General features: G+C 45.8%; 1 protein-coding gene across 1 annotated transcript in view; it reads right to left on the minus strand.

Moving 5' to 3' along the window:
- IQGAP1 (IQ motif containing GTPase activating protein 1) overlaps window positions 1-27879 on the minus strand; it is a 122427-nt gene that overhangs the window by 53704 nt on the left and 40844 nt on the right. Inside the window, exons 9-16 of the mRNA XM_087704445.1 lie at window positions 25832-25922; window positions 23854-24017; window positions 23400-23484; window positions 14388-14551; window positions 10487-10647; window positions 6303-6427; window positions 4585-4748; window positions 3448-3538 (exon numbers count right to left, since the gene is read on the minus strand). Of these exons, the coding sequence (XP_087560571.1) occupies window positions 3448-3538; window positions 4585-4748; window positions 6303-6427; window positions 10487-10647; window positions 14388-14551; window positions 23400-23484; window positions 23854-24017; window positions 25832-25922 (1045 nt within the window). The remainder of the gene's footprint in view (window positions 1-3447; window positions 3539-4584; window positions 4749-6302; window positions 6428-10486; window positions 10648-14387; window positions 14552-23399; window positions 23485-23853; window positions 24018-25831; window positions 25923-27879) is intronic.

Genomic DNA, 27879 nt, shown 5'->3' on the forward strand with positions numbered 1-27879 from the left:
ACATTCAAGGTTAGGAGCCAGAGGTGGATTGACCTCAAGGGTTCGAAGGGCGACCCTGTGAGGGCTCTAAGTACCAACAGGAGATCCCAGGTGGGGAACCTGTGGATCGCGGGGGGTTCGATGTTCACTGCCCTCCAAAGAAACTGTTTGACAGTTGGAAGCTGTAACAGGGCAACGAGGTCTTCCCCGATGAGCACTGTAGATAATGCTGCCACCTGACGGCAGAGAGTGCTATGGGACAACCCTTTGTCCAACCTGTCTTGTAAGAAATCAAGGACCTGAGGGGCGGAGGCCGAAGCCGCTGCAATGTTAGAGGAGGAACACCATTTAACAAACGCCGCCCACATGGAATCATAAATACTAGTGGTCGATTATAATTCTAATGATCGCAATGAGCTTTGCAGAGAGGTTGGCATTCCTCAGGGGGCGCCGCTCAACTGCCAGGCGTTTAAGTGGAGCCACTGGTGGTCTGGGTGGACCAGAACCCCCTGACACAGGGAGATCTCCTGAGGAATCCTCCATTGAGGCGTGACTGACATTTGGACAGGTCCGCGAACCATGACCATCTGGGCCAGTGTGGAGCTAGAAGGATTATGTCCTCCCTCTCAGAGTCCCCGGAATCAAAGGAAGGGGTGGAAATGCATAAAGTAGTCCGCTCAGCCATCTGCTCTGCAGGGCGTCCGGCCCCTCTGCATCCCACATTGGAAACCTTGAAAGGAAGCGTGGGAGCTGCACGTTTGCCAGGGTTGCAAACAGGTGCACCAGGGGGAGTGCCGAACTGCTGGCAATCCTTTGGAATAGATCTGGATGGAGCTGCCACTCCCCGTGGTCCACAGTCGCATGGTTGAGCCAATCGGCCTGGTGATTGGTCGTCCCCGAGATGTGCTCCGCCACTATTGATGACAGGTACATTTTCACCCATGATCTGAGCTTTAGAGCCTTGACCCATAGGCTTGTGGAATGTGTGCCCCCCGACGGTTCACATGGGTCTTTGTGGCAACGTTGTCCGTCAATAGAAGCACATGTTGGTCGGTTAGGAGGTCCTGAAATTGATGGAGTGCCAGACAAGCTGCTTTCAGTTCCAGCCAGTTTATATTGTGATGCAGGTCCGACATGGTCCATTGACCCTGTGCCAGCTGGGAGCCCATCAGTGCCCCCCAGCCGAAAAGGCTCGCATCCACTGTGAGCGTGATGCAAGCTGGCTCCCTGAACTCGGATCTCCAATTCAGAGCCGGAAAAGCTACCACCTTAGGGAGAGTTGGTCGTCTGCTGGCAACTTGATGAGAACCGTGGAGTTGCTGAGGAGACGACGTCGATATGGAATGAACACCCACTGAAGAGCCCTGGCGTGTAGGCACGCCCATGACACAATCCCAATACAAGAGACCATCTTGCCCAGGAGACAAGACAGGTCCAAGATGGAAACGGACCGACTTGCGTGTACCTGTCGGACCAAGGTCTGTAGCTGGATCGGCAGTTCGGAGATAGCACCATCAGTCCTGCCTTGGAGTCTATGATTGCTCCTAGATGAAGTATCCTTGTCAATGGCCACAGATGACATTTTGCAAAGTTCACAGAGAACCCCAACATCTGCAGCATCCGGATTGTGAGAAGTAGATCATGTAGCACCTGAGAGTGGGATAGGGCCTGAACGAGGACATTGTCAAGGTAACATTGGAACCTCACCAGAACAGACCGTAAGTCAGCCGCCAATGCAGCCAGGACTTTCGTGGAAGTCCGTGGGGCCGAAGCCAACCCGAATGGAAGGACCCTGTACTGATAATGGGACTCCAACTGTGAGAACCTGAGATACTTGCGGTGACATGGAAGGATTACGATGTGTACCGTATTTTTTGGAGTATAAGACACACCTAAAAGAGGGTGAAAATGTGGGTGCGTCTTATATACTGAATGTAGCCCCATCCACCCACCACACCCAACCCTTTGGCATCTGCCTCCCAGCATTTTCCTCCTTGCAGCAAATGGGGGCTTGCGGAAGCTGCAATAGGCTATAATAATCCCTGCAGCCTGAAACAACTGATGATCAGGAGAAATTGAAAGTAAAACTTGCTGTTTGCTCCACGTGGCAAACTGCTGAGAGGCAGAGGCAGAATTTTTTTTCTAATCAGGCTGTTTTCTGCAAGGAGGTAAGTCAATAAGTATAAATGCCTATAGAATGTTCAAATTATTAGACTTATGTTTTAAAGACTGCTTTATTATTGTTCTAGACAGCTTAACAAAATGAAAAAGTTTTTAAAAATAAATCCTTGATCTGAAGAGGCCCACTACAATTATATCTTCTTTAAAATAGCAGAGAATAACTATACTTCCAGAAAGCACATCAATTTTAACAGCATCTGTACAAGTATAGTCTGAAATGTAACACCACAAACAGTGTATATTGTCTGTACCGTTTGTTGCAAGGAGGCAATTTGCTGGGAGGCAGAGGCAGATATTTTTCCCTTGTTTTCCTCCCCAAAAGCTAGATGCATCTTATACTTCAGAGCATCTTATACTCCGAAAAATACAGTAAGTAGGTCTCTGTGAGGTCCATAGACGCTAAGGGGTCCCCCCGTCTGATCCCCTGCAAGATTGACCTCAGGGAGGACATCTTGAAGCACCTGTAAACCAGATAGGCATTCAGTCCCTTGAGGTCTAGGATTGCCCCTTCGTAACAACAGAGAGGTTGGAGTAGAACCCATTTCCCTTTGCGGAAGGGACGGTCGCCCCCTCTCCCTCCCCCCACGAAAGGGCCACTTGGCCTGACTCTGGAACCTATTCCTGTCTTGATAATAAGGGGAAGTGGTCGACCTGTCCGATCTGGTTGAAAAATACCTCTAGTTTTGGTAGTCTAGCTCGGGTGCCCTGTAGGAGGGCCTGAAGTAATACAGAGCCGGGTGTGTTTCTGTCCCTTTGGTATTGGTTGGTAAGAACTTTTTCTTATCCTTATTCTCTATCAGGATCGGATTCAGGACTTCCCCAAATAAGGAGGCGCCTGAGTAAGGTGCAGCCGCTAGGTTCCACTTGGACTTATTGTCCACTTGCCAATTGCGCAGCCAGAGGAGGTGCCCTGATGATACAGAGGTGGACAGAGACTGGGACGCATACTTGATGGAATCAAGGGTAGCATCCGTGGAAAACTCAGTTGTGGCTATGATCTTTGTAATATCCTGTAAGAGCCGTTCATCAGACGCTAGGATACAGTCTTGCAGTTGGCGTAACCACAAGACCGTAATGCAGCTGCAGCCGCCGACTTGATGGCCCACGCAGAGGCTTGGAAATTTTTACGTAAGGTGAATTCTGCTCTCCTATCCTTGGGTTTAAGCTTATCGGCCGCATCGCCCAACACTGCCGTTTTTCTGGAGTGCAACAAGGGGAAGATTGAAAGACCACCTCAGCCAGCAGTGAAATTCAGCAAAGCTGCTGAAAGGGGGAAGCCAGACTTACATCTTTGGGCTTCGTCTGTATCTTGGTTGGACTGATGAACACCACTCTGAATTTCATCCAACCACAGGACGGCCGTTTCGTCCTGATATTCCTGAAAGAAAAAGAAAAGGTCAGTCCTGGCTGTCCCGTGAAGCCCAACACACCTGCTCTCCCTCAAGAGAGGCAGAAACAAACTTGTTCTTGCTCACAATCTGAGGTTTCAATTAAAACAACAAAAGCTCATGGCACCACAAACAACAGGGCTCAGATTCCAAGAGCCAGTCATGTGCCCAGCCTGCAGAACTGGGAAAGGGCAGAGAGCTCCAGTAGCTGCAGAAAGGCTGTTGGGGGGGGGGGGGGAGAGATATATAGAGGCTGACCCAAATTACATGAGACCAACTACAGCCTATCCTCAAACACACACAGACAAACACATCCACTTGTCTCCCAATTTCTCCCCCAGAAAGATCAGAGGGAACTGCCCCATTTGGCTACCTCTCTCTTCCACAGGAGCATCATGCAGAGTGACGAATCTGTTTGCTTTGACTTCTCACCCATCCTTTTGGCACAATGTATAACTTGCCCTGGCCAACTCGCCACAGCTGTCTCACTACGGCCAATTTGCCATGGAACAATTCCACGCAAGAAAGCTCAATGTAATGTGAATTCACTTCTGTTTCTTCAACGTTATTGCCATTTTTTGTGGAAATGGATAAAATGAAAATGACGTCAAAGAAGGTAATATTTAATGCAATGAGTTATCCCAAATGGAATTGTCCCATGGTGAGTTGTCCTAGAGACCTTCCTTTTAGTCTTCTCAAGCACAGAGAAGGATTCCCCTGATGGTTGACTCTGATGCCAATTTTCTTTCTGGCAGACAACTTTTTCTTCCCCCAGCAATTTCCATCACTAAGCAATGCTGATACAATTTAGGATCACACTGCTTAGCAATGGGAATTCCTATTCCGATTGCCATAAGCCAAGCAATACATGTTCAGCAAAGAAACCTGCATAGGGATGTATGCATCAACAGATTAAATGTAAATTACAGTAGATTTAAATTGAATTAACTCAATAAAACAGCAGTAAAGCCTGACAAAGGACTTCCCAGTCAAAGGAAGAGGCCTTCAGAAGACACTGCTGTAATCATTCTCTCACCTGGGCTTTCTCCCTCTTTGCACGGAGCAGCACATCCTGATAATGTTGTGCTACTTTGGGGGTTACTCCTTCCAATTTTGCTGCAGGGGTCTGCAAGGCCTGCAAGGTCTTTCTGGCATCTCCTTCATCCAAAGCCTCATTTATGAGTCCAATAGCTAAAATCCCTGGAGCAAATATAAGAGAAAGGCAGAATCCCAATGAGTTTATACAGGGGAAACAATGCAGCACCTGTTACAACCTTCCATTCCTTGCTCTCAAATGGTGTATCCACCATAAGGCTGTTTTATTAATCAAATATTTAAATCTTTCAGGTCACATTCTCCTTCTTCCTTAGGGAAAGGAAGACCATGAACACAGGCTTATCCCAAGGTTACTGATATTTAAGGACATAAGGGATTATGTACTGGCCCACCTAAAAGGCAAATCACTATGTTGTCTCTTCTAAAATACCTTCTAGAAATTTTCTGAAGACATTTTAGCTACAATTGTGCAAGAGAAGTCACAGGATGTGTGACTGAAGTCTGAGTTGAGGAATAGAACACAGAATCATAGGGCTGCAAGGAACCTCAGAGGTCTTCTAATCCAACCCCCACTCAAGCAGGAGCACTTATACAAATAGTTGTCTAGTCTACTTTTGAAAACCTGCAGGGATGAAGCAGCCACAATTCCAGAAGGCTAGCTGTTCCATTGATTGATTGTTTTTGCTATTAGAAAATTTCTTAGTTCTAGATTGGATCTCTCTTTGACAAATTTCCCCCTATTACTTCTTATCTTACTTTCTGATGCTTTGAAGAATAAGTCAATCCCCACTCCTCTGGGACTGCCCCTCAAATACTGGAAGAGAGTTATGTTCTCCCTAATCCTTATCTTTGATAGGCTAGATATTCATCATGTGTTTTAGCCTTCAGACCTTTTATCTTTTTTTTAAAGTATTTTTATTTGATATTTTCCAAACATTAAAATCACAATTACACTTTTGCAGCTTTCTATTTTCGATATTTCTTTTTTCTGATTTCCATTTTCCATTCTATTATCTTATTCATATTCTTTGTTTTATCCTTTCTCATTTTTACTATATATATATGTGTGTGTGTGTGTGTGTGTTTTATTGACTCTTGTGACGAGCCGATTGACAGATGATGGAATCAGTCAGCTTCCTCCCATAATTGGGGCTTACCAGGGGTTGTGACACTATATCTATCTATCATCTATCTATCTATCTATCTATCTATCTATCTATCTATCTATCTATCTATCTATCTATCATCTATCTATCTATCTATCTATACACATACACACACACACACACACACACACACACACACACACACACACACACACACACACAATCTTTCCATCTTTGCATGCTTCAGAAACACTAAGAGATATATTCCTTCTTAAAAAGCAAAGTACTGTAACTGGGCATACAGTTACAGAATCTTAACTTCCAAACACCAATATTATAAAGCTGGATACAAAACTATCTTGAGAAAAATGAGAAACAGATGCAGAGTCTACTTTCTATTCTGAATTGTGTCAGAAGGGTTCATCCCTAAAACTGAGGCTAATTCATCTAAAGCCACTCAAGAAGATCCTTGCTGGATTTTACAAGGGAACCAACCATCTTGGGAAGGTGCATTCAAGAATGACAAGGTAGGAAACTCAATGGAAGCCCAACTCTCCCCACCTTTTCCTAATTTGAGTGAATGGACACTTACTCTCATGTTCTTCATGTACCACAATATTCACATGGTCAATACATGACTGGATGTCATTCCATGTCAGGAACTCAGTTCCCGCACTTTGCATCTGAGCCTTTAGCTTGAACAATTCATCAATGTACCTGTTTAAGACAAAATACAAGATGAGACTTCAAGAAGTACAACTGAAGATATGAAGACAACACGCTCAATCCCAAAATAAAAGGAAAAGGATGTTTACTTTCCTAGTCCAGGAGTAACAAATAGCTTTAAACCTCTTGCTGATAATACTCTTATGATCTCAATGTCAAGACTCAGTGGCAACCACCCAGACTCCAGGGGTGCAACTTCATAATATCATAATATCGTGCAATAGGAAAAGGACATGCCAGCCTTTGGACTGGCTCTCAGTAACAAAAAGAGCAAAAGTGCCCAAAGGCACTGCTGCTAGTGTGTTTCTATCTTCCCCCATGTTGTGTCAACCTTGCTGTCTTTTATTATCAGACAGCTTTTCCCCTTAAATCGCTTCCAACCAACTTGACATTCTTGACTGTCAGGCTTGCCATCATCACCCAGGCATCCTGCCATCAAAGGCTTGGGGGGGGGCATGGGAGGGATGAACAAATGGGGAATAAGCCTTTGTCAGTATGTGATGGGAAATGACAGCTTAATGAAGAACAGAGATGCTCAGAACCAGTTTGTACCAGAGCTCAAGGCCCTGAACCCTGAGAAAGAATGGGGATTGCCCCAAATAACTCAGTATTCTCAGAACACTTAGGGAAACAACAAGGGATCGGATTGAGGAAGGTCTTATATTAACCATCATTTGGCAAATGAACATTTCGGATGTCTGAATGGGGATGGATGGTGAGAATAACGTTCTTATGTGGAGGAACTGGAGCTGGGAAGACTCCCAGGAGAAGAGAAGAGGAGGAAAAAAGGATTGGTGAACCAACTGATCTCAGAGGGAAGCCAGAGGCCAATTATAGCCAGGGGTGCCAGTTAGAAATGACAGCTTAGGCAGCCATAGTTGGCTGAGGCACTGACTGGACAGATGCGTTGACAGAAGGTTGACCTTGGTGATTATTCCTCTCACGTCAAAATCTAAAGAGAGTTGCCAACACAAAGGCTGAAACATGGTGGAAAAAGGTGTGGCAGGGCAAGCTGGGATGTTTGGCTGGGACTGTAAACAGCAGTTGGGCTGCGGAGGGTTGGATTGCAGCCCTTTGGAGGCTCCCAGATTAGCCCCAACAACCCAAGGTAACCTTGGCCAGCCATGGAAGAACAATGCAGTAGTTAGAACTGAGTTCGTGCTTGGAAAATGTCAGCTGGTGTTACCTGAACTGCATGTCTAGAAGCTGGCATGTGAGGAGTCACATGTGGGTATTATCACGGCCCATTTGCCCAGAGACCGTTCGGTGCGCACCTGCGCATGGGGGCCTGAGTGAGATTAGTTGTAGGTCAGTCAGGCCTGGGGGAGGGAGTTGTTTTTTGTTTTTCCTGTTACCTTCCTTCTCAGGCTCTTCTTGGACTGGACCATCGGTTAATCTGGGGAGTCACGAGGAGTAGTAGAGGGAGTGGCCTCAAAATTACCTCTGTCTCCGGGCAAATGGGCCGTGATAATACCCACATGTGACTCCTTCCACGCCTCGCTTCTGAGACATGGGAGGCACAAAGATGGAGCACTACAGAACATGAGGCCTTGGTGACAGTTACCCATGTCCTCATTCCCTTCCTTAATCAACTACTCCAATGTGCTCTACATGGGGCTGTCTTTGAAGACTACTCAGGAGTGGCAGTTAGTACAGAATACACCCCAGGAGGAAGATGGAAGTTATCAGCTGCTTTCCAATTCAAAGCATTACTATGGTAGTTTTATGCAATGTTTCCCCTTACTAGGACCATGATTCCTACAGTCTACAAGCGACTGTCAGCCTCTGTTTTGCTGCTTGCTTTTCGGCTGCCATTGAAACGGGGAGGGGGGGCATGGTATTTGGGTGCAGGAACTAATCTGTACAGGAGGACAGTTAATGTTAATTGGGAGTTGTTCTCACCATTCATTTGCGCATGTGGAAGGAGAGGAGTTTCCCGCCAAGGCCAACTGTCCGGCATACCAACCTGATTATGCTTTTTGAAGATGTCTCCCACCGGACAGCTGTGGTGATATACGATTGGACTATGGACTGGGGTACCAAGGGGAGGGGAATGAATCATGTATTGATATTTATTTATTATTTATTTTATTAGACACATTTATATGCCGCCCAATCCCGAAGGACTCCAGGCGGCTTACAAAAATAAAGAGAAAAAACACATAACGAAACACATTACAAAAGAAACAGTTTAAAAAACAGCAACACCTCATACATTCATTCTAATCGGGGCTGGACCTCAACAGTGAGGTCAACAGCCCCAGGCCTGCCGGAACAGCCAACTTTTTACAGCTTTCCTGAAGGCCATGAGAGTGGGTATGGTCCGGATCTCCAGGGGTAGCTGATTCCAGAGAGTAGGAGCAGCCACAGAGAAGGCTCTCCTCCGAGGGCCTGCCAGCTGACACTGTCTGGCTGACGGCATCTGAAGGAGGCCCAATATGTGGGATCTTACTGGCCGCTGGGAGGTATGTGGCAGCAGGCGGTCTCGAAGGTATTCTGGCCCTAAGTCATGTAGGGCTTTAAAGGTGATAACCAACACTTTGAATTGTGTCCGGAGACCAATTGGTAGCCAGTGCAGCTCGCGGAGGACAGATGTAACGTAGGTGTACCTCGGTGCACTCAATATCACTCGGGCGGCCGCATTCTGAATTAACTGCAGTCTCCGAACGCTTTTCAAGGGTAGCCCCATGTAGAGCGCGTTGCAATAATCCAGCCTCGAGGTGACAAGGGCGTGAGTGACCGTTTGAAGTGCCTCCCGATCCAAATAGGGCTGCAATTCTAATGCTTTCGTGCCCTTTTACTCAGATCCAGCTTGGCTTAGCTTCTTATTACTTATAATCAGTAAAAGTACTCTTAATTCTGCAAAATGGAGTTGAGTGGTTTCTTTCTTGGTTATTAAGTGAAGGAGCCGTGACATTAAGCTGGATCTCATCTCGCACCCATCCCGGAGCTGCCACCTTCCGAGGGGGGTGCACCCAAAACCTGAAGGATGTCCCACCAAGGCAGTGATCAAGAAGAAGATATGGGAGCAGCTGCATGCCCTTCGGAGACGTAGTGGATGGCTGGCTTGCACTTGGAGGAATGATCTGTTCGACCCAAGTGGTCTTGGGGAGTGGGACGGAAAGTGGACCCTGAAGAACCTTTGACTGGGATTACTATGAGGAGACCCAGAAAACCAGCGGCTGACTGGCGGGATCCTGAGGAGAACCTTATGATGTCCCAAGTGATGAAACTTTTCGAAGGAGCATGGGAGAGACGCCGGGCCCATGAGAGTGAGATGGAGAGAGAAATTGAGACAGAGACAGAGGAAAGATACACCTTGGCTGACCTGAGAGAAACTGGAGGGGCCGAAGGGAGAGTTGAACAAGATGACCCACACCGACCCCGATCACAGTGGCTAGAAACATTCCAAGAGTGGGGCCCCACAGACGCCGGATGGCTAAGGTTCCCCCCTTAAGTGTAAAATACAGAGAACCAAAAGAGCTAGATTTCTTCCTTGTTTAACCATGGAACTACATGCAAATGTATGGCGATGAACTGATTTCTGATGAAGCAAAGGTAAGAGTGATTATGATGGCTTTGGGAAAAAAAGCGGTAGATTGGATGGTGGGTTTGCACAATGCTAATTCCCCGCTATTGAGAGACTTTAATGGGTTTATGGCCGCTTTGAGGAAACGTTTTGATGATCCCCTCACAGAGCGAAGAGCAAGAATTAAGTTTAAAACTCCTACCCAGGGGAAACAGCCAGTAGCTGATTATGTACAAGAATTTCGGGAGCTGTCAGCTTTTATGAGGGGATAGTCTGAAGAAGCATTGTTAGACCATTTCACTGATGGGTTAAACAAAGAGATTTACCAGCATTGTGTGAATTGGAGACCTCCCCGTAGATTGCAGCCCTGGTATGAAACGGCCAGGCTGAATTACCAAGAGGAATGTGAGAGCGAAAAATCCCCCCCCCCTTGCAAAACCTTGGTTTCTTGGTTATTAAGTGAAGGAGCCATGACAGCGACCCTCTCCGGGGTGATAATATGGTCACCCAGCAGAACTGACCTCTGGGAGTTTTCATCCTCGACATTGGTTAGGCCTATCACAGAACTGCTCAGCTGCTTCCAAACCATGCTCTTGTCCCCTGAGTCCAGGGCTCGGTTGATCAGGGCCACTGAGGAGAGCATTTCCACAGCTACCGACAGCTCTGGGTGTGTGAGTTTATCCTGAAAACAGAGAGGACATTTAAGGGCCATCCTCGTTGCAGTTTAGTAAATAGAATTCTCTTTCACATTAGATCGGTTCAGCAACTCTTTTGTTAATTTTAGTTCCCTTTTTTATGAGAGAATAAATGAGGAGAAGAAACATTAAGTGGACAATCCTGACACATCTACAGCCCTTGAAGGCTGTGCTGCAGACCCCTCTTCCCTCCTTTCTCCTCCCAACTGGCTTCCTGCTAAGAAGTCCTTAGCCCCTCTGGCCTGGCAGGGGGCCTTCTCCGAACAGGGACTGGCAGCAGAATCTCAGAGATGTCTCTCCAGGAACAGCTACAGAATTCTCCCAGAGGACAGGCGGAATGGACACCTGCAATTACCAGAAAAGGAAGGCTAAAACTTCATTATTTGGGGGCTGGGGGGGGCAAGCACACTGAATCTGAAGTAGGGTTCCCGGTTTCTGTCCCATTCTCCTGCTGCTCAGTGACCATCAGCTGTCCATAATGGCAGCTGTGCCTGGATTACAGTCAAGATCAATGTTCCCCCTAATTTTTTTTCAGTGTGTGCGGAAAAGTATAGTATTTGAGCAGCACATTTTCATGCCTGAGCACCTGATTTTTTTTCACAGATGTTTCACAGAGCAATTGATTTATAGGATCCAAATTGGAATGGAGAAAAATGGTTTTGTGCGTGAGTGTGTGTGTTTGAGTGAGCGAGGGATCCAGTAAGGGAACTGCGCCTATTTAGGAAAGAAGGTAAATTATTGCAAACATGATCAATCGAAGATAAGTATGGGGACAGGTTGGGCAGTAGAGAAAAAGTGATAAAAGAGTGGGAGAGAGGAAGAAAAAAAGAGGGAAGAGAGACAGAAAGAGACAGAGAAGGACAGAGAAAGTGACAGAAGAGTGGGAAAGAAGGAGAGAGAAAGAGAGACAAAGAGAAAGAGGGTGAAAGAGACAGAAAGAGACAAAGAGGAGAGAGAAGGGAGAAGGAGAAAATGACAGAAGAATGGAAAAGAGGGAGAGAGAAAGGGAAGAGAGACAAGGAGAAAGATGATGAGAGAGACAGAGAGAAGAGAGGAAGAGGAAAGAGTAAGAGAGAACATCTCATTTCAACCCTGAGGTGCAAATATTCTCTTTGATTGGTAATTTTATTTGTCCATTTACTATCCAATACTCTCATTTCTCCTTAAATTCATCAAGAATTCCATTCTTTTTATTGAATTTATCACAATACCATGAGAACAACTTTTTCAGCATAGCTTTACAGCTATTTAAAATATATAGTAATTTAGGTCAGGTTTTCAGAACATTAGTCTATTTATAAGTCACTAAGTGCAAAGAAACAGATTCAGAAAGTTGGCTTCCCTTTTTGTATTGCCTGCTTAATTTTCTACCTACATTTTTGATAACTGATATTCACGTTGACCCAAAAAGCCCATCATAGAAAGAAACGCTCCCTATGAACTTTGTTGGGTTTCCATGGAATGAAGTTTGATCTTTTTCTCAACCATAAAGTAGCATATTCTTTCTAAGGAGGATATAATCAAGATAGTCCATAATTGCCTATCAATCTAACAGTATGGCGATTGACAATCTCTTTATATTTCAACTCTAACTCTTTCAGTCTTAAAGGTTTGGTGAGGAGAAATCCAAAAATTCTTTTAAAGAGGAAAAAAATGCTTGCACAATTGCACCCATTGAGATATGTATATATACACAACACACAGAGAAACAAACTTAACAAAGTGCTAAGTCTGCCCACCAACTAACTAACTCACTCTCTCACTCTCTTAAAGAGAGGGAGAGGGAGAGAGAGAGAGAATCCCTCCTTCCTTCAGCCCAACACTCTTGCTGGCATCCCGGACGGATGAGAGGGACTGCAGAGGGTCTCCTCGAGTCTAGGGCAGCGAGTCATTCGATGGGAAAGTTGCCTCTTGGAAGGAATGACCCGGATTGGCTCTCACTTCATCTCTCCTGCTTTGTCTCTCCTGCCTCTTTGCTTCTCCGTTCAGTCTTTGGGCGGCAGATCGAAAGCGGAAGCTCACGCTCTCCCTCCCTCCCTCCCCTCCTCCTCCTCCTCCTCCCTCCCTTCCTCTCTCTCTCTCAAATGGCAAATCCGAGCAGCCGCTGCTGGGAGCCGGTCCCATGCCTTCTCCCAACCCCCACACTCCTTCTCTCAGCTACTTCCTGCCGTGATTGCTGTCTCCAGGCTGGCTCTCCCCTCCTATTATCGTGGAAAGCGTCTCACAAAAACCACTGGGCGGCAGTTGGAAACTGCTGCGCGGTGTTTTGTTGCCACATGCGCGGCTGCTCACCCGCGCACCTTAGAGGGAACAGTGGTCAAGATATTGTAAGAGCAATGCTTGCCCATGCTTGCTCTGGGGAGTCTGCAGGCTTTGGGGCTTTGCAGCTTCCTTTTGTTCCCATCTCCAACAGTGGCAGTGAGGGTGAAAGAGGTGGGAGGAGGGCAAAGGCAAAACATTCAATTACTGGGAAGGGATGTTGAAGCCTCTCCCCCCACCCAGCGATTCTGGCCCCATTGAGCAAAGGGGGAAGGTGTGTCTCAGGGGTGGGTTGCTGCTGGTGTTACTGCCAGTTCATAACCTGCGTGCAACGTGCATGCGTGCACATTTCAATGTAAATTGTTCTGCCCACATGCAGAACAACAACGTCACTAAAATCCAAAATGGCGGCGGCCAAGCAGCAGCGAGGGAACCGCTTTGGGGGCATGGCAGGACTGGGTCGCTGCTGGTTCTGCAACCCAGGCCTGAATTCCACTACCAGTTCGGCCGAACCAGCAGCAACCCACCTCTGGTGTGTCTCCAGCAGGCCAACTACTGCTCCCTGGTTGACCACGTCTCAAAGTCCCAGGAAGAGACTTTTGCAGGAGTCCCTGGAAATACAGGCAGCCAACCACCGAGGCTTCTTTTTTCTATCTGCTTATTAAATGGCTAAAGTGTTGCTGCCAAAGTATCCTCAACCTTAAGATGTCTCACCTTTCTGCAGGGAGGATTTCTCTGAACCTTCACCCCTTTCAGGAGCTTACCAGTAAAAGCTTTTGACCCGAGGCAGGAAATCCACTACCAAATGTAGCGATGGCTCCCCATCTGCCATCCCAACCTTCCTGCCTAATATGAGCTCCAGATTTAAAAAAAACTCAAAGATCATCTCTGCAGGCAGCCCAGATGGAGTGAAAACCAGAGAAAGCCAAACCCTTGAACCCTCATTTTGGAAGAAAAAAGAAGAATCTTTGACTAATGCCAGTGACTAATCCTCATGTTTTAAAAACATTTCCCTCTAAAAATTGAGGGGAAAGCAATATTCTGAAAGAAATTCACAAGATAGGCTGCTGGGTGACACAAGGAGTAAAGAAACTGAGAAAATCTCAAGCATTTTGCAACAGGCCCATGTGTTGTGGACAAATAAATCTTCGAGGCAAACAAAGCCAAATGCAGGCTGGTTTTCCCAGAAACTTCTTCAATTAAAACTCCATCTATGAACCAACTCCAGAGAATGAAGGAGTCCATTGGACAGATGACTAATGGAACAGTTTCTTTCCCAGGACTGTTGGGAACACCTATTTATTATTGCAACTTAGAACTGCATTCAGGATGGCTTCTCATCATGTGGTCACACCAGATAAACTTGGATGAAAACATGCACCTCCTCTATCCAAAAATGTACAATGGTTGTTCTATGCATTTAAGGACAGTTGACGGGGGAACTTCAGAGCATGAGCCATTTACTTACATCTGGACTCTGTTGTTGCAGGGTGGCCAGTTCTTTCTGGTACAACTCAGCAGCAAAAGGATAAACTGGAGGCAGCTGGGCCTCGGGATTCATCAACTCCATAACGGTTTTCTCAGAAAGGCCATTACGGATGGCCACGTTGATCTGTTCCACTGCTGCCAGCTCTGATGGGACAAAAGAGAGAGACCCAGCCTCAGGAGCAGAAAATATCCCTGCCCTGGTTCACGCTGCTCCAGGCTTACACAACCCATACTCCTAGACAAGCAGGGAGCAGAGCATAAAGTAGCAGGATCCAACATTTCTATCCTGAAAACAATACCTCTATTTACAATTTATTTATTTATTGTAAATCTAAATTGTAAATAGATTTATTGCAAACAACTAGAAAGCCATGCTCATAAAGTTCTGGATCTAGCAGCAGCAGCAGCAGATACAGGTAGTCCTCAACTTATGACCATAATTGAGCCCAAACTTTCTGTGGCTGATTGAGACGTATGTTAAAGGAATTTTGCCCCATTTAACCACCTTTCTTGCCATATTTGTTGTGAAAAATGAATCACGGCAATTGTTAGGTTAGGAAGATGTTGTTAAGGGAATCAGGCTTCCCCCTTGCTTGTGCTTGTGAGAAGGTCATAAAAGGGGATCACATGACCCCAGGACACAGCAACCATCATAAATATGAGTCAGCTGTCAAACATCTGAATTTTCACACTTTGAAAGGAATCAGGTGGTAACAATTTGTTCTCCTCTCATTCTAGAGAAGCAGGAAAACAAGGATTTCAGTTGCAGGAACTCAGATTCCAATTGAATGCTAGAAAAGCTTTCCTCAAGATGGGTGGTTGTCATAACAACAAGCTGAATTTATGAATTAAATCACTCCTGAAATAAATAGACATTGTCTTAACTTCTGATTGCTTAACTGTTGGCAAACAAAAATGGTTTAAATTAGTGGTCAACAATATTCACCTTTGATTTATCAAGGGGCGGAAATAAAGAAGAGTGTCATGAGGTCTTTCTCATGACACACACACAAATGTTGCACTTGAAACATAACATTAATTCAAAAGGCTGCTGCAAGTAAAAAAAAGTTGTTACTCAATTCCTGGCTGAAGGTAGTAGACATGCAGTCTTTCCTTTGGGGTTTATATATATATTTCCCCCCATAACAATAAGCCTGTGAGGGAGCTCGGGCTGAGAGTGGACGTGGCTTTCCCAGTGTTTATCCCATGGAAATTACTAACTGAAGAGCTTAAGACTTTTATAGCCTTTCTCTGTTTTGAAGATTGAGCTATCTTCTTAAAAGGCTCAGCAGCTGCCTATGTGTAGGTAGCCTGTGTCAGGAAACAGACGTCACAAACCCAACCAACAACTGCTTAGAAGGATCAGGTATTTATTCACCTGTGGAATTTTCATCTCCTAATGAATTTGCGGTCTGCTATATCTTGAATCGGTATATAGCAAAAGCTCCATAGACTCAATGCAATTAGATAAATTGTTTTATTTCTGACAAAAAAGTCTTAACTATTGGAAGTGTCTTAGGCAGAATCCAGGACTCGAGCTCTCTCTAAATGTCAGCCTCAGATTTAAATTCCAGAGATCTACGTCTTGTTCTTTCAAACTAAGAAACATTTAGCTGGTGTCTTCCTGGCCTTGGAAGATGGAAACAATTCTGTCAGCCTGAGAATTGTTAGCTTCCAGCTTATCAGACTGATTTATGTGACCATCTGTCACAAATACATAAGTGTCTATGAACGTTCTCAATGATCCAGGTCATGGTTGCCCCACAGGATCTTTTCAGAAGCTTCTTCAGCTCGGCTGAATGGTGGGGAATGGAAGGACACTGTAAGTTCCTCAGCAGACAATCTGGCTGTTACACTCTGAAGGAGTGGAGCTGTAAGATTGACCTTCAGAGTGCTAACTACCAGATGGTTGCAGAGAGTATAAATCCTTCCATTCCCCATCATTCAGTGAGAACTGAAGAAGCTTCTTGAATGAGAAGTGAAATGTTTTCAAAGAAAAAACCAAGGAAGTCCAGTTGCCTTTTGAAAGAAAGTACCTATGGTATATGATATAAGGTGCAGCCCAGTAGAATCCTTTCCTCTTCAGGTCCTCTTGTGTTGATTAGAAAAATGGATGAGTGTACCAATCAAGCTCCCAGAGGCTGGAGCTTCATTCCAACATCTGCAAAGTCCACGGTGATTCAGTTGTAGCCATTGATCGCTGTGCTATTTCTATAGGTAGGGCAGCATAATTGTCACTGGAGTTGGTCAGTTTTGAATGAAGCGACCATTGACTTACCTGAACGGTCCTTCTATCTGCGCTGTGAGGGGAATCCAAGCATGGGTTAACTTTGTCCATTAGCCTAGAGACTGAGTTACGTAATTGTTGACCACGCCTCCTCTGACTGGATGGGTCAGTTTTGTACAAAGGTCAGCCAATAGAAGATGTGTAACAATGTCACTGATAGCCGTAGCCAATGAGAGGTATCAATAAGTCATGTCCAGAGAAAATCAAGTCATTGAGTCAGAATAAGTCAAGTCAACGAGTCAGAATCATTGAGAATGCCCGGACCAGCTGAAACTGCGGGCGGGTTTGGATTCCCCTCGCAGCGCACATAGAATGACCGTTCAGGTAAGTCAACGGTCGTTCTCCTGTGCACTGCTTGGGGAATCCAAGTATGGGACATGCCAAAGCAATTAAGTTCCAGGGCGGGAGCTAGGGAGGTCATGACCCTCCGGAGAAGAGAGCACCCTCTGCAACACTCGCTGCCCAAAGGAGGCCTCAGCTGAGGCATACATGTCAACCTTGTAATGTCTAATAAAGGGTGATGGCGACGACCAGGTGGCCGCTCTGCAAATCTCCTCCACTGAGGCTTGCGTAGCCCAGGCTGCTGTGGTGGCCGCACTCCTGGTAGAATGAGGAGTGATGCTCCTAGGGACCGATCAGGAATGGCAGTCATAAGCAAGAGCAATGCATGCCTTAAGCCATCGGCCAATGGTGTGGGAAGACACTTTCTGTCCCATGGATGATGACTGGAAGGATACAAAAAGTGCCTCCGACCTTCTGAATGACGCAGTGCGCTTCACATAGCGCCGAAGAGTCCTGCACACATCCAGGTGATGCCACTGGCGTTCCTGCGGATGGGAAGGGCGGGGGCAGAAATCTGGGAGGATGAGCTCCAGAGCCCTGTGGAACAAGGTGTTGATCTTTGGAAGGAAGGCCGGGTCCAAGCGAAGGACGACTCTGTTGGGATGAAATATGCAGAGGTCCACGCGAACTGAAAGCACCGCCAGCTCAGACACCCTCCTGGCCGATGTGATACCTACCAAAAACACTGTCTTAAGCGTTAGTAACTGTGGCTGATGGATTGAATGGGCTCAAATGGAGAAGTTGTGAGAGCCCTGAGGACCAGAGTCGTCCCAAGTAGGGTAACGGTGCACAGTCTGAGGTTAGCTGCACCCTTTAGAAAAGATTTGACCCGTGAGTGTTGAGACAATGGATGGCCATGGCCGCCCCCAATCACGTGGACAAGGCCGCGACCTGCCGGCGAAGTGTGTTGGATGCTAAGCCCTTGTCAAGTCCCGTCTGCAAAAAGTCCAATACTTGGGGCACCGAGGCCTTGATAGGGTCAGTACCGGTGTGGCGGCACCACCTGCAGAAGGCCTGCCAGGTGGCCTCGTATATACGAGTCGTGGAAGGACAACGGGCCGCTTGAATAGTTTCAATTACCTTACTTGAGTAGTGCAGTCCGGTTAGAATAGCCTGCTCATGTGCCACACGGCAACTGCAGCAGCTGGGGGTTCGGGTGGATGAGAGCTCCCTGGGTGAGCTGGATCTGGTTGTCTGGGATCCTCCATGGGCATGAGACCGAGAGATGCACGAGGTCTCTGTACCAGGGGCGCCGGGACCACATTGGGGCAACCAATAGGACTTCCGCCTGCTCCGTCAGTATCTTTTGAATGACCAGCGGGAGGATCGGGAGAGGTGGGAAGACGTAAAGAAGGCCGCCGGCCACGGACTGCGGAGGGCATCCACGCCCTCCGCCCCGGGCGTCTGGTACCTGGTGTAGAATCGTGGTAGTTGCGAGTTGTGAGGCTGTGCAAACAGGTCCACCTCGGGTTGGCCGAACCAGCGAGAGAGCTCCTGGAAGAGGGCGGGGTGGAGACGCCACTCTGCTTGGTCCACGGTGGCCGTGCTCAGCCAGTCTGCCTGTGTGTTGGAAACGCCCAAGATGTGCTCTGCCCGAATCGACAACAGTCTGCTCTCCGCCCAGTGATGTAGTTTCTCCGCCTCCAACATCAGGAGCCTGGAGTGGGTGCCCCCTTGGCGGTTGATATGGGCCTTGCAGGCCACATTGTCGGTCAGGACCATTATGTGTTTGTTTGATACAACGTCCCGGAATTCTTGAAGGGCTAGACGGATGGCTCGGAACTCCAGCCAATTGATGCTGTTTCTCAGCTCTTGATCCGACCAGCAGCCCTGTGTGACTCAGTCCAGGGCATGGGCCCCCCACCCAAAGAGGCTGGCATCTGTTGTAATTTGCATGCGGTCCTGTTCCTTGAATGGACTCCCCTTGAGAAGTTTGGAGGATGTCCACCACCAGAGGGACCTGAGTGGTTTGGGCGGGAGCCGAACCTTGATCTGAGAGTGGCTGGTGTGGGCCCTCTGGAAGGGAAGCAAGAACCATTGAAGTGGGCGAGCATGGAACTGGGCCCAAGGGACAATGTCTATACAGGAAATCATTTTCCCGAGCAGTTGGGAGAGTGTTGCCAGTGGGAAGAGTCTCTGAGATAATACTTGACTCACCAGGTGCTGGATGCTCTGTCGTCTTTCCTGAGACAGGGACACCTCGCATGTCATGGAATTGATGATGGTCCCCAGGTGGAGCAATGACATGGTCGGCTGCAGGTGGTTCTTGGGAAGGTTCAGAACGAATCCGTGTTTCTGTAAATGTGTCTATTGTAAAATGCAGATCCTGGAGGGCCTGGTTCCGTGATGGGGACAAGATCAATATGTCATCTAGGTAACAATTCACCCGTATGGGAACTGAGTGAAGCGATGCCGCTATGACCGCCAGGAGCTTGGTAAATGTTCGAGGGGCAGATGAGAGGCCGAAGGGCAAGGCCCGGTACTGGAAATGGCATCCAGCAAAATGAAAGCGTAGAAACCTCCGGTGTGCTGGATGGATGGGCACGTGGAGGTACGCCTCCTTGATGTCGACTGATGTCATCATGTCGTCCTGGTGGATGGATGCCAAGATGCTTTTGAAGATTGCATCTTGAACCTTTGATACTTGATGTACAGATTGAGCCTTTTCAAATCTAGGATGGCCCGCCATCCCCCTGAGCTCTTGAACACTAGGAATGAGATGGAATAAAAGCCTAGCCCTTCCTGTCCCTTTGGAACCTGCTCTATGGCGTTGATGAAAAGAAGGTGTTGTATTTCGGTGTCCATTAGACGCCTTTTCACCTGACACCTGGGTACAGGACACTTGATGAACCGCCTCAGAGGGATGGAGAGAAATTCTAGAGTGAGGCCCAGCCTCACGATCTGAAGGGCCCAGGCGTCGGGATGGGATCAAAGCTGGTGAGGCTAGGGTGGCAACAGGTGGATCCACTATAGGAAATTGCAGAATACCCTCTAATTCTGGAGTGGAAGTGTACAATTTCTTATCCCCATTGCTAGGTGGGGTAACCGCAGTCGGCTGAGCCCACTGCTTTTGAACAAGGTCAAGAAAAAGTTTGGGGGAGGTAATAACCTCCTGCTCTGAAACCTGTTCAGCAAAAAGGCACTCAGTTCCATCCAACCCAACTGCTGTGCTAGCGTGTGTGGCTGCCCCACCCATGTTAGTGGTGGTCTTCGCCTCATAAAATAAAGACTTAAACAGTGTGGGGCGAAATAATCCAGAAGAATTAGGCTAGTCCTGAGCCAACCCTTCATCATCAGAGAAATCCATGTCTGCTACCTCACCTTCCTCCACTAAGGCCGAATCCTCACTATAGACTGAGGGGAGAGGTGAAGGTGGGTCTGTCTGAGGATCTGGCAAATCCACCTGCATGGCCTGGGGATTAGGACAATTCTGGGGACCAGTGGTCCTGGGAGCCTGGGCTCTGTGATGCAACTCTGCATCCACGCCCCTGGAAATAGCTGCAGAGATCATCTGGTAGAGATCTGGGGGAAGGCCCAGATCTTGGCCTTCCACGGGCCTGAGGCCTGCAGCAGTAGGAGTAAATGTAGCAGAGGGCCCTGCACGTGTGATTGTGTGGGCCGAGGCTACGCTCGCTTCTGACAGAACCGGGGGGGATTGGGGCCCCAATACCCCCTCCTCAGAAGTAGATGCCTGGGGCAATGGAATATCAGGGGACCAACCTTGGTGCTCTGTAGGGCGCACGCGAGAAATCCGTTGCGGGATTAGCACCAGAGGTGAAATTCCAGCCCCCCCCCTCCCCGGGGCCTTAGCCCCTTTCTTGGATTTATTTTTCGCTTATGGGCTCTATCCGGAGCTGCCTGAACAAAGGGCTAGGGATCGGTTACAGGCTCCACAGTATCTCCAGAGATGGACTGATCAGCCATTATGAGTGAAACTATTTGAAAGGGCTCAATCTTACTGCCTCAAAGGTGTTTAAAGCACCAATGAAATCGCACCGCCTCGAAAAAAACACCCCATGGAGCGAGAAGAGCTGCGCTGGACCGACCTCCTCACTAAGCTAGCCAAGCCAAACGTGAGGGAAATAGGAGGAGCCATTGACACAGCGTCCTTACTTGGGCGCGAAAATGCTCAACACACCCCTTCCGGTCGCTCCTGGGCGTGCGCAAAGAAACGGCCCAAAATGGTGACCGCAATTATGGCATGCCAAGCTACTGACGGCACTGCCCCAGAGCTCTCCGGCACCGCGAGTGCCTTGGTGGGAATCAGCGGCGCCTCTGGCGGGCGAGCAGTAAGCAATTAAATCACCAGGAGATAGACCGCACCGCGCAGGGCGGGTTGCTCCTAAGGCAAAGCGGCACGGGGCGGTAAATCGGCCCAAGGAGCGCACAGTCAGAAGCAGGAAGGGGAGGGAACGGCAAACCGATCCCAAACTAATCACCGCAGCTGCTGCTCTTAGTGTGCAATGGCGCCGGAGGACCTCGTAGCCCCCGAATCCCGAAGAATATCACCAACAGCGAAAGGGGTCTGGGCTAACAGCAAACTGCTGCCTCTCCCTTCTGCCTCGTAATAATGTGTCCAATCCGTTGCTAACAATCGATGAAACCAGAAAATAGATGAGAATTTTGTCAATTAGTCTAGAGAAAATTGATATACGTCTCTTCAGGCTGGACTGAGTTAAAAAACTGACCCATCCAGTCAGAGGAGGCATGGTCAACAATTACGTAACTCAGTCTCTAGGCTAATGGACAAAGTTAACCCATGCTTGGATTCCCCAAGCAGCGCATAGGAGAATGAGTTATTTCCCTTTTGGCAAATAACTCACCACAAGGTAACAAGTATAGTTGGCATGCATGTGTTTGAATTCTTTGCAGCAGAATCACCAAGTCATATGCAAGTGTCCCTTGCCTTCTTTTAAGGAACACTTGCATCCTGCCTGTCTTGGTCCTGTTTTCTGTTCTGCAGTATCCCTCAAATACTTGGAGCCCACCTCATCTGCAAGGCCTTGAAAGCTATATCTGAACTCCACCACTAGAGATTATCTTCTCCATCTCTTGCTTCTGGTGATTAGTCTCATCCGCTGGGCTTGCTCTTCTTTCTGATGTTTTTTCCTTCTCTTACATAATGCTACTTACAGCATTAAGTGTGGCAGGCCTAAAGGTCCAATGCAAAAGATGGCTTCCAGGCTGACAATAAACTGACTCTGAACTCTGAATGCTCTTTCTCATCAGGCCATGAAGAAAAGCCTTTTGATGCTCTAAATTTACAATGTTTTCTTCAAGGACTGCTTTGGACATGTTGCAAATATTTATCATATTGTTTTCCAGTAGTAAGATAAACATAGACTGCAGGTCTCAATTGCAGATTCCTATTTGATCATCTTCATTTTTGTTTCTATAGGTTCCACCAATGGAAGCACTTTTCATTTCTTCTTGTTCTTTTCTCTGGCTAGCATTTATAAATGTGACCTGCATCTCACTGAACTATCCAGGGAAATAATTCACCTCCTCCCTGCAAGCGCCTTAGTCCAGAACAGGCATGGACCTGGAAACAGTGGATTCATACCTAGTTTTGCAACCCTGTAGCATGAAATGGGTCAAAATAGCCCATCTTCTCTCAGATTGTCTGCAGTTGAGAAGCCACCACCTTCAACTGCTTTATCCAGCTCTGCACAGCTGAAGAATGGTCGATATTTGCCCACTTGGGGGGGATGCAACAGAAAGCTTTAAAGGTGGTTTGTGCCTCAGGCACAAATCCAAGAAAAATATCACAATAAAAAAGCACAATATCCAAGAAAAAAAAAACCTCAACTCCATGTTAATAGAGATAAAGTACTTTTACTAGATATTAAGTGAAAGCAAGATCTGAGTCAGAAAGGTAGGAACATATCAAACGTTTACCCAGCACCCTCCCCCAATTCAAGCCAGTGTCCAATCTGCAACTCCCTAAGGTGTCACGTGGGGTGCATCTTCAAACAGCCTCATCAAGTTGGTATGCGAAACAGTTGGCCTTGACCAAATCCAAACATCAGCCACCAGCATGCACAGAAGATGGTGAGAACAAGACTCCTCCAGTACAATATTATTCCCTTCCCCAATACCATTAATTAAATTATTTTTAATAATTTAAAATTAAAAACTAAAATTATTTTATGGGAATCAGAATGCCTTCCAACACCACTACTCACCTGATTTCCCAATATTTTGAAGGGGAAAATGTAAGCAGGCTCTAAATTAGCCCTAACATACTTGAAAAATAACTCCTCCCTGTCCAGGCGAATGACAAAAGCGGCCCAGCTCCTTCTGGGCCCAAATGAATCTCCCTTGTTCTATCCCTTAATGTTGAGTTAGGCCTAAAGGACTTACTCTGCTGGTACTGCTGTGCTGCAGCGTTGGCCTGATTGATGCCAGCCTGCAACTCCTCCTTTTGCAGAGCTCCATCTCTGCCATCCTGAAAAAGAAAAATTTCTTGACTGACTTTGTCAGGTTAAGGGGGCTCTGCCTAAAATGCCTCTAAATCAGAACAAAATGAGAAGCTGTGAACAAAGAGAGAAACAGCATCTTCAGCCCTTCAGTATTTCGTAACTACTCCCGTTTCCTTTTCTCCCATAAGAAAAGAAATCTGCTTAAGAGGAAGCAGGGACTTTTTCTGGTGCTATCAGTGCAGAGGCATCTCAGAAAAAAATTATTATAGTGCCCTATTGCGGGCACCACTGCAGTCAACCCACTGCCAGTACTGATCAGGCACACAGCCCAGTCTGCATGCCAACATTGCGAACTTTCCCACAGCAGCAGCCCAAGGACAGCCGAGAGCTCCTACCTTTTGCTTTTCTTGTTTCTCATGAAGAAGCTGCTTGAAGTACCAATCGCTGTTTTCGGGATGCAGCGCACGGAGGCCCAGGGCAGCTGAGGACAAAACTCTATACAAGGCAGTTGCATCTCCCTGGTCCAGAGCCAGATCAATCTTAGCTAAGGCTGAACGTGCTGGAGAAAAAGAAAAGGAAATCTACATGGAAGCCAGTCAGGTTTCCGCCTTCATCAAAATGTCCTCCACCAAGAAATCTGAAGATTATTGATAAGTCGCAACTGCCAATATTGAGAGACGTAGCCTGCCTGGAACAAACAGGGTTGAGATCTAGGCATCCGGCCAATTCTACTGCTAAAGTATTTGTAGAAGATGGTTTTAACATACACAATACGTGAAAGCAACATTGAACAGAAAATTGCCTCCACAATGTTGAGGTTTACCTTGCATCTTGGAAAAACCACCTAGATTTAATCAGCCCTGCCTGTGTGATAGTTTCGAACTAGAACTTTGCCTAATTTATGGTGATTAGCTATGGTTATTTCAATCTTTAAAGATGATGATCCCGGTTTAGTTGAAAATTACAGGTCCATGACTTTATGTTGCATTACATGCAAAGGCATGGAATTCATTATAAATCAATTGATTATTCGCCATATGGAAGAAAATATCTTATTATCCAGCAAACAGTTTGGTTTCAGGAAAAAAATTGTTGTGCAATTTACAACTTTTGCATTGTAAAAATATTTGGACTACAGGCCTTGAACAAGACAAACCCGTAGATGTAATTTATATAGTTTTCTGATTTAGTAGTACATGATAAACTGCTATAATTCTTATGTTATTTCTGGATGTTTACACAAGTGGATCCCTGGTTTTTTTGTCTAACAGGCTGCAGAAAGTTAAAATAAGGCCAGGGTCTGATCTGGGGTCACCTAGTGGGCAGGACAGCATCTAAGGACCTCCCCTTTTCCAGATTTATATACTGACTTATGTAATAACTTAAAAGCTCTTGTGTCTCTTCGCTGATTTAAAATTATTTAACACTACTGAAAATTCACTTGTTTTGCAAAATGACATCGACCACATTTTTAAATGGTCTTCAAACTGGCAACTTCAAATTTTGGTTAAGAAATGTTCGGTTTTACATATAAGGAAAACAAAACCGGAATGTAAAGCATAAGCTAGGTGGTACTGACCTCATTTTATTAAGAACCTGGGTGTACTAATCTCTAATGATTTATCTTCTAAAATTCATTATAACAGCATTGCTAAAAAAGCACTAAAAATTATGAATTTCTTTCTATGAAGTTTTTTTTCTGGAAATACTGTATTGCTCACAAAACTTACATTAGGCCAATCCTAGCATATAATCAACTACTTGGAATCCTTGGTACATATCGAACATTAATACAATCAAGTGTGTTTAGAAGTACTTCACAAGAACTTTTTTGGGGATTTCCCATCTCCCCAAGTTTGGAGAGACAAACTACTGATTTTCCATATCCATCTTGCCTAAAAAGAACAGAAGGCATAAGTTTTTCACCACTTTTTGTTTATTACATAAATAAAGTTGCTTGACTCCAAAAGGATCCTGGTTAGCTTATAGTATCTTAAAAAAATGAAACCAAAGTGCCTGGACGAAAGCACGCAGATTCCAAAAAGTAATAACAACTCCAGAGGGGTTCCAGAAGGGCTCCAGAGACCCACTAGCTCCAGGCTCAGGAACCGAGGCAGACCTTAAGGGACTTCTGGGATGCTTGAAAAGCAGGAGCTGCATGAGTCTGCAGTCTGGAAGCATTTAACTATCCGATATCTCCCAGCTGTGCTGCTTACTTCCAGCTAAATTTCTAATTTCAACTTTAGAAGAGGAAGAAAATTATGAATAGAGCATTTCAGTGAAGTAGTGCTGGGAATATGGAATAATTTGCTGCTCCTTGGGGGTGCTTTCACACAAGAAGGCAGCAAAAGAAATACTAGAATAAATTCTTACTATTAACTTGATTGACGTTGCCCTGAATCTCTGCTTGAGTGAGTAGCTCTTCATACACATCTCGCTCTCTTCCTGCATCCTCTGAGGCAACCTAGAAGCAAACCGGCACCATTTAGGAACTCAGAGATATCCTCAAGCCGACAGCCTTCCACCAGAACATTGATGATGCTGATGGTCCCTTCACTGGATCCTCACAGAGACAGAACTTGTAAAGGCCTTGAGGCTACACAGAGATCCAGCAGTACCTTCTTCTAATAAATAACGGCACGTAATAAAATATCACTAAAGGTAATTAAATTTGCAAACAAGTTATAAACTGCCAAAAGTTTTTGAAGGAACAAATGAGAAGTGATTAAAATATGACGTCAACCAGAGACCAATTTATAAGCCCAAATTTCTTTCTTTTTTTTTTTCTTCAAAAGGTTTTTATTTTTCATTTTTTCATTTTCATCCACTCACATATATACTGTGCATAGCCGGAGCCATACAACATTAAACAATAATCACAGCAATTCCTCTTGTCAACAATAGCCCAAAAAATAGAAACCCAATATACATCTTCCACTCTCCGTACACCTCTTTCTTCTACCCCCCTCCAACTTACTATCTTCCCTCCATCATCCCCCTCTACCCTACTTCCCCTCCCCCTCTACCACTCCTCTCTCCCGATCCACTCCCTCCCTTCCTTCTCACCCTCCCTCCCATCCTCTATCCCGCCCTCTCTACCCATCTTTCTTCTATCCCACTCCTCCTCCCCTTGGTGTATTTCCACTATATGTCAATGTACTTAACTTATCCTATTTTTACAGAGAAATTAAAGAAAAGCAATATACATGTGAAGTCGCATTACATTGAAATCTAACCCAACCTAGTATATATCCCTCCCTCCCCCACCCTCCCCCCCAACACCCCACCTCCCTCCCCCCCCGACTTCCCAGAGCCCGTACACGGTATAGATTTTTAACAAACACAGTCTAAAATATATTGAGAAAAAAGAAATAAAAAAGAAAGGGGTTAATAATATCTCTACATTGATCTTAGCTTCTTCTTGCTACGCTAACTTTAAACAGTTTAAATCATTCCTGATCTTAAGCATAGGCTATCTGGAATTTCTTAGTCCCATATTTGTTTTGTATATAGTCAATCCATTTTTTCCAGTCTCGTTTATATCTCTCATTTGAATGATCTTTAAGATATGCCGATATTTTAGCCACCTGGGCTAAATTTGTAACTTTCAATGTCCATTCTTGAGTTGTAGGCAAGTCTTCCTTCTTCCAGTATTGCGCCACCAACACTTGCTGCCGTTATTAGGTGCAGAATCAAGTTAGTCTCTACCACTACTTATATACTACTTATACCTAGTAAAAATAACTGAGGAGTAAACTTTATCCTTCTTTTAAAGATATTTCGCATAATCCACTATATTTTTATCCAAAATGCCTTAACCTTTTGGCAGGACCACCATATATGAAAATATGTAGCATCGAGAGAACCACATCTCCAACATTTAGGCTGTAAATTCGGATACATAGAAGCCAGCTTTTTGGGATCTAAATGCCATCTATAGAACATCTTATAAAAATTTTCTCTCAGGTTTTGAGCTTGTGTAAATTTCACATTTCTTACCCAGATTCTTTCCCATGTATCCAACATTATTGGTTCTTCAATATTTTGAGCCCACTTTATCATACAATCTTTAACTAATTCTATTTCCGAATCCATCTGTATTAATACATTATATATCCTCTTTATATGCATTAAGCTTTGATCTCTTATTTGTTTAAACAGATTATCCTCAACTTGGATAAAACCAATTTTTTTATCTATTTTCCACCTAGCCTGTAATTGCCCATACTGGAACCATGTTTGAACTACCTTCTCCTCTTTTAATACCTCTAAAGATTTTAGTTGTAAAACCCCCCTTTCCAAAGTGAGAAGTTGTCTGTAGGTGGTTCTATCCTGCTTTTGTGCTATATTCATATTTTCAATTGCATGTCTAGGAATTGCCCACATGGGTAATTTGTCATTTAGTTTATATTGATATTTTT

This window comes from Thamnophis sirtalis, unplaced genomic scaffold, assembly GCF_051295495.1.
Source record: "Thamnophis sirtalis isolate CommonGarterSnake01/CBP01778 unplaced genomic scaffold, rThaSir2_p1.2 scaffold_2, whole genome shotgun sequence".
Taxonomy (NCBI): domain Eukaryota; kingdom Metazoa; phylum Chordata; class Lepidosauria; order Squamata; family Natricidae; genus Thamnophis; species Thamnophis sirtalis.